This window comes from Mastomys coucha, unplaced genomic scaffold, assembly GCF_008632895.1.
Source record: "Mastomys coucha isolate ucsf_1 unplaced genomic scaffold, UCSF_Mcou_1 pScaffold18, whole genome shotgun sequence".
Taxonomy (NCBI): Eukaryota; Metazoa; Chordata; class Mammalia; order Rodentia; family Muridae; genus Mastomys; species Mastomys coucha.
This window is the reverse complement of record NW_022196900.1, coordinates 46,756,692-46,772,018: the sequence shown is the minus strand read 5'-3', so window position 1 is coordinate 46,772,018 and position 15,327 is coordinate 46,756,692. Positions and strand designations below refer to the sequence as shown.

Sequence of the window (15,327 nt, the reverse complement as noted above, 5' to 3'; positions counted from 1 at the left end):
TTGTACAATGCTCTGAATTTGATCTCCAGGGTGGATGGATGGATGGATGGATGGATGGATGGATGGATGGATGGATGGATGGATAGATAGCTAGATAGAGCTTCTAGCTGAGGCTAGACCGATTCTCCCAACACAGCTCAGCAGTCTTAAACACCTTAATCAAACAGAATACTGCACCTTCTCAATTTTCAATAATGATGCACTATTTACCAACTATCATTTAGCCCACAGTCTCCTTATTAGGTATTACAATCCCTACTTGATGTTGAGGAATGCAAGAATCAATATGCTGTACAAGGAGCAGTTATTAATTACCTTAAGACAGTTTGGGGACTGAGGCCCTCTGACTCCTTGATGTGGGTTCTACATAGCTGTTTTGTTGATTTAGATTCATATTTCCAAGCCTGAGTACACTCACTGACTGCCAAGGTCTCCGTGGAAACAATACAGGTTATAGGTATTTAAGAGTGATAGGAATAATTGGAGGTATTAAGAAAAAGTTGAGACACTATATTAACACTCAATAGGAGATTGAAGGGCCCTAGGACTTGATGCCATTGTCAGGTGCTGGCCTTTGGTTCAAAGTCCGTTGGCTTTTTAAATGAATCTTGCAGCTTCCCTTACTCTGTCTGAGAAGACACAGCGTGGTGGCTGAACTCAGAGTCTCTACAGCTCTATATTATTTGAGATAGTAATCTGTTTAATCTTAATATGCACATGGCTGGCTTCCTGGGAATGGATGTTAAAGCAGTAGAAAGTCCTTGATCAGTGATTACGGCTTCTTCATTTTTATTGTATTAGCACTTATCCCAAAACAGAGGCAGGGCTCATTAAAAAGGAGTCACATAGTGACCATAGTGACGCTGCAAGTCTTTGACTTCCAATCCTCACACTTGTCCCTGCTGACATTCAGGTTGGAGAGACAATCGGCATTAGTGAAGAGATCATGGGTCTGACCATCTTGGCTGCTGGGACCTCCATCCCTGATCTTATCACCAGTGTCATAGTGGCCCGAAAGGGCCTGGGGGACATGGCCGTGTCCAGCTCCGTTGGAAGCAACATCTTTGACATCACTGTGGGGTGAGTAAAGTGTTCTAGAAGCATGCGCACCAGGTCCTCCTCTGTCTTTGTCTTCCTAGAAGCTGTAGAGACATGAGCTGACTCTCTAACCCAAAACTTCCCAAGTGCCAACTGAACTTAAGCCTGGGAGCACTGCTCCATTTAACCAACTGGCTTTTTATTACCAGCAAAAACGAATACTTATGTACAGAATGGTCTAGAAAATAAGACTTTCATTTACATAACTACCCTCAGCACACATATGAATATGCACTGGCCAGGTAGGACTGGGGTGCCTCTGGTAGTTTCATGGTATTTTTTTCCACTCTCTAATTACTAACCTAACCAGGTAAGATTGGATTCAAAGGCAGCTTAGGCACACCTAGGCCCAACATTGACATTGTTTCTCCTTTCCTGAAAACTACTGGCAGCCTAGATTTTGTGAAAGAAAGAAGATAAGACATTTTCTCTGAGCTGAACAAACTGATGTTCTTGGTAGGAATAACCTGTAATGAGCTGGATTGGCAGGGACTCTGTTTTCTCTCCCATTCATATAACTTGTCAAAAGTAGTTGACAAATGACCCCAAATGTCAGCTCCTGAGAATCTAAATCACAGAGTCTCTATCCTCTCAGGATAATAGGGCTCTTGACCCTGGAGTTGGGAAATTCGAGAAAACGCATCCACTTTCTCGTTGAACATCTTGAAGGTTGTTCTTTTTCCTTTCAACTAAGCCATTATACATGCATCTGTCATTGTTCATATAGTGCTTAGAGTTAGCAACTTAAAGCACACAACATATGTTGTGTGTCATATGGATTATGTATGATTGACTTTATTTCTGCATGGAAACTAGAAGGCACGGAGCTAGTGTGGCTGATAAAGGGGGTAGCTGGGATTAAAATAGGACCTCTGAGGGCAAGTACTCTATCTCAGAGTAAAATCCAACTGTGAGTTTCCAGTGTCTGAATCTTCTGTCGAAGACCAAGGTGCCCTCTTCTGGGACCTTGTGCCTTTGCTACCTGCCCACTAAAGAGCCTCCTCATCTGTCTGACTACAGGAGACTGACTTGTCTTTCCAGTGTCTGTCAAAATCTCCAGGGCTCCTGCTCTTATAGACTCTGCTATATTCTCGCTATGATTATTTCTTCCTGCCAGTCTGTGAGCCTTTCAAGCATCCCCCTAATGAACTCACCACAGCCTAGCCCATTGTCCAATGCATGGCATCTCACAAGTGCTTATCACATGAACAGATGGATGGGTGTTTTCACAGAAGTTGCTCTGAGATGAAGTGTATTTGTCAGCTCTGCCACTCACAAGTTTACACTCACCTGAGTGAGTCCAGCGAGGGAGGAGGAGGGAGAATGTTCTGTAGTGTGAAAAAGAAAGAGCCTACTACAATCTAAGAATTATAAGCACTCAGATGAACATGTTTGTCACATTTTCCAAAGGTACATACTCTAACAAAGTACAACATGCTCTTTGCTCATTGTTACCAAATCATCTATAGTAAGAAAGGAACATTTCTCAGAATCTTCCCTAGTCCTGCTACCAGAAGACCTTTATTTTTTAATCTTCTCCTGCAAATATTTAATAATTGTTTTTTAGAGAATATCCAGTTTTGTTCTCTTGGAGGGCACTTATCTTTTTCAACTTAAAGCCACACAGGCCTGGCACGAAGTGGCTTCTAGGGACAGAGCAGGCCACGTGCACTGTTCTGCTCGTTGTTTTCATAACCCTTGGAACTGACACTCTGACTTTAAGTGTGTTTCCTCTTGCACAGTCTAACCAATGTCTTTTAATAGATCTCTTTGATTATGCTATTATAGGTATTGTTTCATTATAATAAATCTCTTAAAGTAGTATTAACAGGCAAAATATTTTTTTAATATTTTAATGGGTACTGATATTGTTTATATATTTATTTTCTAAAAAAAATCTTTCTCAAAATTTAATTTTATGTTTTTATTATCATCACATTGAGTGTGTTGTTAACACTATAGTGAGTGTAAAGTTTCTCCACAGCCCTGCCTACATTTCCTTTTGCACACATAAGTCGTAGATAGGGTTTTAGAAGATACATACAGAAATTAATGATTATCTGCCACCCACTCAAAGTATGTACATTTTACGTGATTGAAATTACCTTGCTAGTTTGATGAGTGCCCTTCATTTTTAATTAAAATTATATACAAGGCTGTACTTTCAATCCCAGTACTTTCAATCCCAGTACTTCAATAAATCATGTGAGGGGTGGAAGGAAGAGGATCAGGAGTCAGCCAAATAGCAAGTTCGAAGCCAACCTAGGCTTCAAAAGACCCAGTCTCAAAAATAAAAATAAAAAGGAAAAAATAAAGACTAAATTAAAATTACATCATGAGTATTTTCCTATTATTACTATATGGCTTGTAGAGTTTGTGGTTTGGTTTGGTTTGGTTTGGTTTGGTTTGGTTTGGTTTGGTTTGGTTGTCATGGTCTTTGGCATCCCAGATAGCCTATGTCAAAGAGGATGATCTTGAATTCCTGATTCTTCTGACTTGACAGGGTTTACAGGACCATGTCTGTCTTAGGCAAAGGAGATGAAGCTAGGGCATCTTACATGCTAGGCAAACATTCGCCCAGCTGCTCTGTAGCCCAGATCTCTAAGCTTGGGTGTTTTTGTTTTGTTTTGGTTTGGTTTTGTTTTTGTTTTTGTTTTGCTTTTGGTTTCTCTGTGTAGTCCTGGCTGTCCTGGAACTCACTCTATAGACCAGGCTGGCCTCAAACTCAGAAATCTGCCTGCCTCTGCCTCCCCAGTGCTGGGATTAAAGGCATGCGCCACCACTGCTGGCTAAGCTTGGGGTTTTAAATAGCCATATAACATTACACTGCCTTACTCACTATCTAACTAGTTCTTTACTGCTAGAAATTATTAAAAGATCCCCAAACTCTTTACTAAAATGAGGCGGAAATGATCCTTTTTTTTTTTTAAATCAAGTCACACTTGTAGCCCATTCTTGTTCTCCACTGACAACAGAGCTGGCAGATCAAGAGGTGTGAGAAGTATCACTCCCCAAAGAGTTCTACACACTATCAGAAGTGCTACCCACTCAACTTTATCAAAATCAGTTGTGCATGTGTATAGGTGTGACTTTGAACTATTCAGCTTCCTGCCCTGTGACAAATATCTAAGCTTTGCCATCTTAAAGGAGAAGACATTTATTTTCACTCATGGCTTCAGAGGTGTCAACCTGTGGCCTCTTGTCCCTATCACATTGGCCTTTGGGTAACCAGTGTATCACAGTGGGAGTGCATGGCAGAGAAGGGCTGTGTGCCTGGCTGTGGGCAGGTAGCAAAGAAAACAACAGAAAGGGGCCAGGGTCCCAAAATCCCATTCAAGATCATGACTCTAGCTTCCTTCTACCCTCCCTCCTAAAGGTTCTATCACCTCCCAAGAGCCTCAGGCTGGAGACCAAACCTTGAACAGCTAGCCTTTAGGGCATATTCAGGATCTAGCTGTCTAGTACATAGTTTAGTGGGAGTCAAGTGTTCTGGTTTCTCCAGCCCATCACGGTGCACTGAAGTAGTAGTGAGCAAAGATCTGTTTTAACATCACAGGCCATGGTGTCAGTCACTTGAGCTTTGCCTAAGTCAGCATAGCACCCCCTATGTGTCTACACATGCTTGGCCTAGAAATTCAAAAATGCATACATAATGTGGTCGCTCAAAACCTATTAGCCAAAAAAAAAAAAAATTTAAAAAAAAATAAAAGGAAGGAAGAAAAGCATGCGTATGTCCTACTTGCTTTCCGTTAGAAAACTTTGTGGTTCAAAAGGTTACTTCCTCCCCAACATCCCAGGAACCAGGCTCGCCTGAACCTTCCTAGCCATGCTCTGCTGGGAACTGGATGCATGCCTCAGAGCTGCCTCCAGGTGGCGGTACACCACTGGGACCAGATATTTTCAGCCATGTTTCTTCATCCTCAAGGCTCAGTTAACTAACTCCTACGTGGTCCCAACAACTGTTCTTCCTTGTGATTGTCAAAATCAGCACTCTGATTAGGAAACAGTGGCTGTCGTCAGATTCCAAAAGTCAGTTCAAAGCAAGAAAGCTAGTAGGAAAATCTATAATAAAGTTTTAAAAATTAATTATAAATATTAGACCCTTTGGTTAGTTGGTTGGTTGGTTGGGTGGGTGGGTGGGTGGGTGGGTGGGTAGGTGTTTTTACTACAGAGTGAGACCAGGGTCTCACTATGTATTTCTAACAGTCCTGGAACTCACTCTGCAGACCAGGTTGACTTCAAAACTTACAGAGACAGGTCTGCCTCTGCTTCCTGGGTTCTGGGATTAAAGGCATGTGCCGCTATGCCCAACCCAAAACACTTTTTAGTATATGATTGTCACCATCTTTTCCAGAATAAACTTCAGACTGGAGATTGTGCCTTGGTCCCCACCACCACTATGCAACCTTACTGCATTTTAGGTTCTCGAAGAAGTCCTTGTCACTCTGTCTCCTTTCTGAAAATTAGAGGCTCTCTTCTCCATTTTTACCACTCATGCCTGTACCCTTTTTCTGATGCCCTCTCATCCCCTTGCCCCATGCAAATCTTAGTTCACCTTTTAGTGCTGAGAGCACATTGTAATCTCCTCTAGAAAGGAAACAAAAACTAATTTGAATCAAACTCAGAGGTCACTGTAGCAGGCACATCTTTGATGTTATCCACTAGAGAACACATGAGTCAGGAAGTTGGGCAAGAATCCAAGGGTCCCCTGAATTCTCTGAGCCAATCATTTGTCCTAGTGACCCTAAGTGCCATCCTCCTCAAGCCATAGACAGGCACCCTCTATCTACTTCTTCACCACATCTGACCGCTCCCTGTCCTACCTCTCCTGCCTGCTTCTCTTCCTCTCAGGCTCCCACTGCCCTGGCTCCTCTACACCATCATCCACAGATTCAAGCCAGTGACTGTGAGCAGCAATGGCCTCTTCTGTGCCATCGTCCTCCTCTTCATCATGTTGCTTTTTGTCATTATCTCCATCGCCCTCTGCAAATGGCGGATGAACAAAATCCTCGGCTTCATCATGTTTGGCCTCTACTTCGGTTTCCTGGTGGTCAGCGTCCTCCTGGAAGACAAAGTTCTCGAGTGCCCTGTCTCCATCTAGTGGAAAAGCCATATCTTAAACCAAACAGCATGGATGGTTCCTCCCGGCTCTGGGCTCCAGGCTTCTTGCAGTCTTGAGAAGAGGCAGCTTGTGCACAGCCCTGGGAGGCAAGTGTCCCTCCTTGGAAGGTTGGAGGAAGGATGGATTCCCATGGGGCCATTCACTTCACAGGCGCCTCGCCCCTGCCTGATGAAATGACTCCATGTAAGAGACAAAGAGGACCGTCTCTCCATCACCACTGACAGGTGCACCTCGCTGGTCGGAGGTACATTCATTGTGATGACACAAAAGAGGACAGAGGCTATACATACATATAAGTATAAATATTATAAATATATACACATGAGCATACAAATCTTGCCTGTTTCTGTACTATACCTCTCATCCTATACCTATAGATTAATACATAACTGTACACAAACAGAAAGAAAGATTATATATATATATAAACATATATTTAAGTGCAAATGCATCTTTTCAGGGATCGCTCTAGTATATTTATAGTACCTGTTTGAAGAGGGGCATCAACCTTCAACCTTCAGTTTGTGCTTCAGCCCCCAAGTGCAAAAGCTGAATTAACAGAATCAGTAGGCAAAGTGCTCTTTTGCTGTGATTTCTAGCCTGCTTTGGATGTACTAAGTTTAGTGAAATTCTTTGCAGAAGGAGAGCTTAATAGAGAGAGTCTGTAGGAACCCCAGTTAGAACCTCTAAAATACTCTCACAAGCCAAAAAGAATCACCCTGCTCATCCCCACTGGGGTGCTCTCAGGCCCTCGGGATTCCATGAGACAGAGGCGAAACTCAGACTGAGTGACAAGGGAGGGGGATGTGCTAAGGGTTAGGCTATTTGGTTTGGTTTGTTTTCTTGTAATGCCCCAGCATGCACGTAGATGGTATGAATGAAAAACCAAATTAGTGCTTTTCTAGGACAGCAAAATTATATAAACTGAACCTATCATGTTCCAGTGCATGGCCCATTATCATCAAACGAACAAGGACAATCTTCTCTGTGATTGTCATTTGACATGCTTTAATGCCAAGGGCTCCCACACAGTCCAAAGTCCTGCCAAGAGCGCTGAGATGTGTGCTGAAAATCACCATCCAGCAGAGGTGCTCAGTGGGGGTTGCCACCCAATCGGAACATAAGGGCATAGCTCCTTAGAGCATTTCTCAGTGTGGTCACAAAGGGCTGCAGTGTCTAAAGATCGTTCCCAGGAGTTCTAAACTAAAGACTGGCAGTGTTTGGTTGAGGCTGTTCAGGTTTGCTTGCAGAGGCACTTAACCACTTGAGTGTCCCACCCCCAACCCCAGAACAGTTTTCAAGTCCTATGTCATGGATTTGGTATGTAGACCCATGCAACATCTGTATCCTGCCTCCCATAATAACCCCATCTGGAACTCTAGCACAGTTCTAAGCACAGTGGAGATGATACATGCTCCATCATTTCTTTACACTACTTTGAAGCAGTCACTCTGATATTTTGCTCAGCTTCACGTAGGGGTCACCTCATTCACTGAGTGTCCCCAAGCTCTATCTGAGTGTCCCCAAGCTCTGTTTGACATCTCGTATGACTTCTCAGGTTTATTTCAGTAGAAAATGGGACTGGTTGGCAGCAAATTAAACTGACAAAACATGCAGAGTTTTTTCATTTCCCTAAACCATGCTTTCTCCTTAAAATCAACTGAAAAAGTAAATAGAAGGTGGCCACCTGCATGTAAATCAGCACACATCATACACAGAGAATGTCACCGCGTACTCACGTCCTGATCTGACATTTTGCCTTTTCTGACTGTTGCAAACACCCCTTAACACAGGGAGGCAGGATGCAGAACACAAAGCTGAGTAAAAAAGGTTGGGTAGCCCAATACCCCAGCTCAAGTTCAGCATTCCATCTACAAATGCTCCATTTACAGAGCATAGCAACAGCAGGCAGAGCAAGCCCCATCACCACTCTTCACTCATAAGCCAAAGGCACTTCAAAGTGGAGGCCCCCTGAGGACACAAGAAATAAAAAGGTCTGCCACCTAAGAAACTGGCTTTCAAGTCTCTCCAACAATGCAGAGTTGGGATTTCAATGGTGAAAGAGAAATCCATGCCCCATTTATCAAGGGTTGAACTGTGTGTGGGGCAAGCGTTTGGGTTGTGTCCTTACAGAGAAAGACAAAGGGAAAGCAAGTTTTCAGTTTTAAAGTCTCAGATTCTTGTCCTGTCTGCTCAGATGAGAGCATGATGATTGTTGGATAAATTCTGATTTCTGGTTGGTTTATTGCTTAAAACGGATATTTAAAAAAAAAAATTGACTGTAAAGAAAGAAAGGTCATAGAATGTGTGCTCCTACCGTTACTATCCCTTCCTTGCCAGGAAGCACTCTAGGTGCCTAAGAGCTGGGAGTCCTGCTTCATAGGGAGGGCTGTGGTCTTTAACAAAAGTTGCTTTGAGTAGACAACATTCCCAAAGCCAGCCCCCACTTCCATGGTGTTCCCCCTCCCTGAGGGGTGCAGGCACCATTCACTGCCGGCTCTTGCTGCCTTGGTTGAAGAGTGCGTGGCAGTGTGGCCATATGTTGTCCTGGAATCATTCACATCATTGTAAAATTGCTTCCTACAGGATAGATTCAGATCATCTCCAATTTCTTTCTTGCATGTCAGAGTGTGCAAGTGTCCTAGGTCGACTGACAAACACTGTCAGTGGTGTCATCACCCTATTGGCCCAATCACATTTGTCAATCCCAAAGCAAAGAGCATCAGATTTGACAATCAAGGAAGAGGAAACTCATGCACACCAACCAAAGTGAACATTTTTGAACAAAAGGTTTTTTTTTTAATTCTGTGCACGTATACACACAAACATGCACATACCATTCAAACACTCCAACCCACAGGATGTTGGAAATGGCCAGCTGTGTCCCTATGCTTTCAGAGAAGCAAAAGTATGCAAAAAGAGGCATGGGAGAAAAATTCTAGGCTGTCGTCTCTTTGCTTCTCTGGAACAGGGTATGAAATAATATCAAAAGTTCAAGCCAAAATTTTACCACTCATCCTAAAATTAAAAAAATAAAAATTGTAGCCAAATGGGTCCATTTGCTCAGAGAAAACCAAGCCAGTCTTGCTTGCTGTCACCTCTCCTAAAGCCTTAGGCAACCCTAGAACAGGAGAGAAACTTGGTTTAGACCAAGGAATCTAAAATAGAAACTACTAGATTTGCATTTGAGAGTGTCCATGACACATCCACCTGCCCTCTGGACCTGGCCAGTCTCTGGTGGGATGAAGCATGAGACTAATGGTGTTATTCAACTTCCCAGGACCTAAACATGCCAGACAGAGTCAGCAGGGCAGAGGACACGTGCAGAGGCTCAGCGATGGGGTTATTCATCAGCTCAGCAGATGACGCAGAGTGTCTGAAACCTCACTTTAGTGTCATGAAAAGAGGCAAGGACCAGCTCAGATCCGAGGAAAATGCTTTGCAAGGCCTCGACTGGGGCCATTAGACATTATTTTATAAGGAAGACACGAATCAGGTAGTTTGGAGACCGTTCAGCAAAGCACAGCTGCCTCGGTGATGAGATTTTTGGTAACATTAACACACATCTGCTCCTGGCCAGAGAAAGTTGGCTAACTCCCCTACACCACCACTTCCCACATCTTTTAAATGCCTCTGTGACTTGAGATGAAGTAAGATAGAGTCTGTAAAAGAAGGTTATCCACACCCACACTACCTTCACAGAAAGTTGATCACAGAAGAGACAACTGTTAGATCTACTGGCCGGTCAGAGGGAAAGATGGAATTTGAAGTGTTCTATTGAGAGAATTGCATGGAAGCATTGACTGAAGGGTTTGATGCCTGTCTGAATGAAGCATTTCAGAGAATTTCAGTGGGCTTTCATGAAATCACACATGCACAAACACACACGCGCACAGACAAATTCTATTCTTCCTTGCACCCAGAAAGGTTGGGACTCCGACAAGTAGCATGTTACAGACAGCAGGTGGATCCAGAAAAATCATACTATAGAAACTAACACCCACTCTTACATATTCACCTGGCCTAATAATTTTTAAGCTGTCATCTTCAATTCCCATGCCTCTCCCAACATTCTTTTCAATTAGCAGACAAGGTCTTCCCATTAAGAGAGAGTTTGTAGAAAAATATAAAATTCAAAGAGGGGAGTGGGGAGAGAAAATCATTTATTTGTAATAGGATTCCTAAGAAAGCAACTAAATATATCTATAATGTTTAAAGTGGTTATGAATAGCAGATATTTTTAAACAATTACTAGAGTCTATACACATCCTACATTTATTTGAAAAGCACATGTCAAGAAGGACTCAGGAAAGAAAGGTACCTGTGCCTTGCCCCAGTGTCTGTCTGAGTTCAGTTTACTGCCTTTGGATCTTTGTGGTCCTTTTTAATCTCACAGCTTCATATTCCTTGAAATATATAGCTAAGAAAAGCAATAAAGGAAATACAGCCAGCTCAGATCCAATACATATTATAGCACCTTCGAGCTATTTCTCTCATGTCACTGGGCACTTTGGGTCCACAGAGGCTGTGGTTGCTGCAGCCAGGAGGACATAGGCTTCTGTGCAGTCACAGATGTGCATGCATTCACTACATCTGGGACATAGCTTGCTTCCCGCATAGACCGCCCAGACAGCATCCATCCACATGCCTTTCTCACACATAGACAATCAACCTCGCTTTAAACTACCTAAATGGCACCAAAGTCTTTAATCTTGTTTGTGAGTCTTTTATTAAAGGGTGGGAGAGAGGGGCACACAAAGGACAAACAAAACACATTGGCCTAGGCAGGCTTTGAGAGACGAACCTAGTCCTGAAAGTTTAGGCACCTAGAATTAAATTATTATACAATGAGGGACTGAATGGAGAAGCGTGGTGCCTAAGCCAAAGCACTTTTCCTAAAAGACTGATGGGCTGGACTGGAAAATTAATAGGTACCTAAGGATGAAGGAGTGCCGTGGACTGTCCCACCAGACAGTGATTCCACTCGGGAGAGTCTGTCTGCTGATTACGATAGTATAAAGGACCACTGATAGTAAGTCATCATGGGATATCAGCAAAGAGTTCCTAGTGTAACCAAGGTCAATGTTTAACACTGACAGAAGAGTACCCACCCAGCTTAACCCTAACACCCCAGAGCTGATGACTTCACCCTTTTTTTGTTTGTTTGGTTTGGTTTGGTTTGGTTTGGTTTGGTTTGGTTTTTTTGTGTTTCCTTTGTGGCAGAAGTCAACTGCTTTTGAAAACTTTTTGACCTTTATCCATGACATGATTGAAAGTTGCCACTGTAGGACCCTGTACCTGTTTTCATCAGAAACATTCTTGAATTTTGGTTCATTTGCTTAGGTGTTTTCTTCTTCCTTCTCCTCTTCCCCCTCCTCCTTTCTCTCCTCTTCCTTTTCTTCCTGCTGTTGTCACTATTCCTCCTCGGTGTAAATATTCAAAAGTTCTAGACTTTTACCCCCAACAGTACTTTCCTGTGCATGACTAATCCCTGGAGGAGTCCATCCTAACTGCTGTTGAATGGCAAGCAGAATCTGTAACCATAGGTGTGCACAGTAGTGCAAAGGCCTTCAAGGGCCAGTAGACTTGAATACATTACCAGTGGGAGTTGGTTGTCTGACATCAAGATGAACACTGGGCAAAGCGTTATCATAGAGGACTGGTGATGTCCAGGTCACAGCTCTTCTTGTATCTTGCATCTTTGTTCCATACATATAGTCAAAAGGGAAGCAGGAAAGGAGCCACATTAAATTGTTCCAAGACTCTGGGTTTGTGCTTGCCTACATTGATTCCTGGGAGGACGTCATTTCAAATAGGAGGTCAAAGAAAGGGTTGGAGCTCCTCTGGTCATGAGTCCCACGGTGTGTTTACTTCCTCATGCAGTAGATTCATAGAAACAATAAGGTCACTTCCTGACCTGGAAAACGGTTCACCAAAAGATGGGAATTTTCCCTTTGGTTGCAGTTTCTTCATAATAGATATATAAATAATGAAGACCTTAGATACTGACAGGTCTCTAAAAAAACTCAGCTAGCCAAAATAGATACTAATTTTCTTAAAGCATGTTACATACACACAAACAAGAGAAAACTGAAATATCATTTCCAGAATGAAATTGCATGTGTGAATTAAGGACAGAAAACTCCTTACCAGTTAACTCAATGACTCTCCAATTCTTACCATCAGGATAAAACTGAAGGACAAAGGATGCCTTTTGGGTTTTTTAATTTTTTTAAATGCACTTTATAGTATTTCATAAGAGACGATTGTCTTAATTAAAGCCATAAAATACCAATAATGCATATATTCAGGGCTTCTGGATATAGTCAATAAACAGTCCACGGGTCATTCTGTGTGTTGTTCGTTGTAAAATGAAGTTTATCTGTTCTGTTTTTATTACTTAAACTACTGTTCTAGACAATCCTAATCAACTAAAAAAAATTTAGGTGTGTATTTTAATCAAACTTTGAAAATCAAAGAAACTACTCATTTCATGGAAGAATTCTTTATTTCCAAAGCAGCTTGTTGCATGGTTACTTTAAATAGCAAGTTCCACTATTGCACTGAAAATATTTCCTTTTAAAAATCCTAGATTATGTTTCAGGAATCCATTTGCTATGTTAAGCAAGATTCACCCACGTGGAGATTGGAATGGATGATTAGCAAACATGCCTGAAAAAATTAGGATGTGATTATGTTTTTATATAAATATATGATGTGTCTAAGAAGTTCCCTTATAAAAATGGCAAGCAGATATATAACCTGTCAATAATATCTTATACCTGTATGTGTATGCGTCCCTGGAAGGACAACCAAAAACAGCAGACTTCATGGTGTGCTGGGTGGTCAATTTCCTTTTCTGTCCAAACAGTTTCTGACTGGGGATGGTGGATTGTTCATGTATAGATATGGACAGAAGTTCTCAAGACTAAAACTCTTTAATAGTTCAGTTTGTAATGCAGTAGGAGTGAAAGTTGAGATGATGACCAAAGGGCACATAAGAGCCTAGAATAATCCACTACAGCAGGATAGCTAAGTCATTTACATAAGCCCCAGTATTAAACAGAACAACCCCACCCACCCATCATCTTAGGCTTGAACAGACAACTTGCCCTAAAGAAAAATATCTGAATGCAGAGTAGTTGACATTCCTCTAACACAGGCTGTGTGGAGGCCCAAGGTTCTCAAAGAGTCAGACTGTCCATCAAGAATAGAGAGAGCTTCTGTTGAATCCAGCAGAGTCCACCTTGGTCCCTGTACCCAACCTTGTTCTTTCAAGTCTCCATAGCAATAGCTTCCATCTTCACAATGCAGACTCAGAGAGGTGCATGGAAAATAAATATATGACTCACAAATAAGGCATGATGGCACACCTGCAATCCAAGAAGTGAGGAGGTAAAGGCAGGAGGATTGAAAGCTCCTGGCCAACTTTGGCTGCATGAGACCCTATCTCAAAAAACAAAAAACAAAACAAACAAACAAACAAAAAAAAACCCTATCCTCTTGGTTTGATGTAGCCACTGCTAGCACAAAAGAAAAGTTATATATTTTTAAAATAGAAATATTATTAGTGTTTATCCTAACATAGATATATACCCTATGAGGTATAACCTGCCTTTTAAATGTGTTAAAAGGTTTACTGCCAACCAAACCTTTTCCATGCACTATTGTACCCCATAAATATGAACATTAACTATGCCAATCAAAAGAATACAACCACTTCTAGAATTTTTAAATGAATACAGTTTGGAAAGAAGACCAAAACATATTGGAATGCCATTTTTGTGAAGGATCTTTTTAGGGGTGGCCCGGGTCTCACACAGCCTTTGTTTGCCTGCGTTCTAAAGGAGCATCTTAGCCCCTGCCTTCACCCCTCCAGACTCCAGGGGATGCACTTTAAAGTCCTCTTTGTCATTCTATGTTTGTTGTGAGCAGTTTCCTCTGGCTGGCTAGATGTACAGTGACTCCGTGTCATTTACTCTGTGACTCTGTCTGTACATAACTGGAATTCGGATGGCACCTGTACATAGGCCGTTTGGAGTGGTGTGCTTGGGTCACGTGGTCTCACTCCGATAAAGGGTTTTCTTCCATGGTCCACTGTCTGCATCCTTGTGCTTGTACTAGTGATAACTTACTGAATACACTTTATGTAACTAAGTCTTCTCAATGTAAAAGTAATAATAATAAAACAATTGACTCCTGTAAGTGTGGGGTTTTTTTTTTTTTTGCAGGGGTGGGGGCGGAGTGATCTTTACCTGCATTAAGTCTCAACACTCAGCATCTCATGAGATAAACACTCAGTGGTGGGAGTTTCACCATAGGAACCAGAAGCTGGTGTGGGGGCAAAAGAGTTGCTGTTGCTTGTATCTTTTACTTCTTAAATGTTTCCTGGTCTCACTTGACATGCCTGTGGTCATTTGTTCACTAAGAAATCTATGACTAGGAAATGAGGTTTTAATTAGATATATTAAAAACCACCAGTACCTGTTTCTGAGGTCAGTTTGCACGTCTCTTGTTATGAAAAACAGGGGGAAAATTATGCTATTCCCCTGTGATCTCAACACGTGGAAAGTGGAGGCAGGAGGATCAGTACTTCAAGGTCATCCTTGGCTACACAGTAAATTCAAAGCTAGTTCATATATGTGAGACCTTGTCTTAAAAAGACTGGAAAAGAAGATATCATGATAAATCTAATGTTTTTATATAAATATATATGGTCACCTTTTTATTTGAATATGACTAATTGACTTATAAGTTTAAATGATTTATGAATTGAGTTATTAACTCTCTCCAGCGTTTGACATACACATCTGTTTCTCTCAGATGCCTCAAAAAACAGATAGATTTACAAACCAAAATAGCAAAATCTAACTATGTCACAAGCAATTCTTACAACAAATCAAACGTAAAGGCTGTACTAAACTGGATTACCATAATAATTTTAAGACCGTTGACAGTATTAAAGCCACCTCTACCTTTAAAAGTCATAAGGCTAGGCCTAATTACACATTTCACATTTTAATGAGATTATACACTACGTTGAATTTCTTACAAACACTTTGAAATAAAAATATTGGAGTAAAATATTCCAATGATTATAAAACTGA

General features: G+C 41.7%; 1 protein-coding gene across 4 annotated transcripts in view; it reads left to right on the top strand.

The window, feature by feature from the left end:
* Slc24a2 (solute carrier family 24 member 2) overlaps positions 1-14,425 on the top strand; it is a 258,730-nt gene extending 244,305 nt beyond the window's left edge. For all 4 annotated transcript variants that reach the window (XM_031377816.1, XM_031377817.1, XM_031377815.1 and 1 more), the window contains 2 exons: positions 914-1,080; positions 5,950-14,425. In XM_031377816.1, the coding sequence (XP_031233676.1) occupies positions 914-1,080; positions 5,950-6,199 (417 nt within the window). In that variant the 3' untranslated portion in view covers positions 6,200-14,425. The remainder of the gene's footprint in view (positions 1-913; positions 1,081-5,949) is intronic.
* The last annotated feature ends 902 nt before the right edge of the window (positions 14,426-15,327 follow it).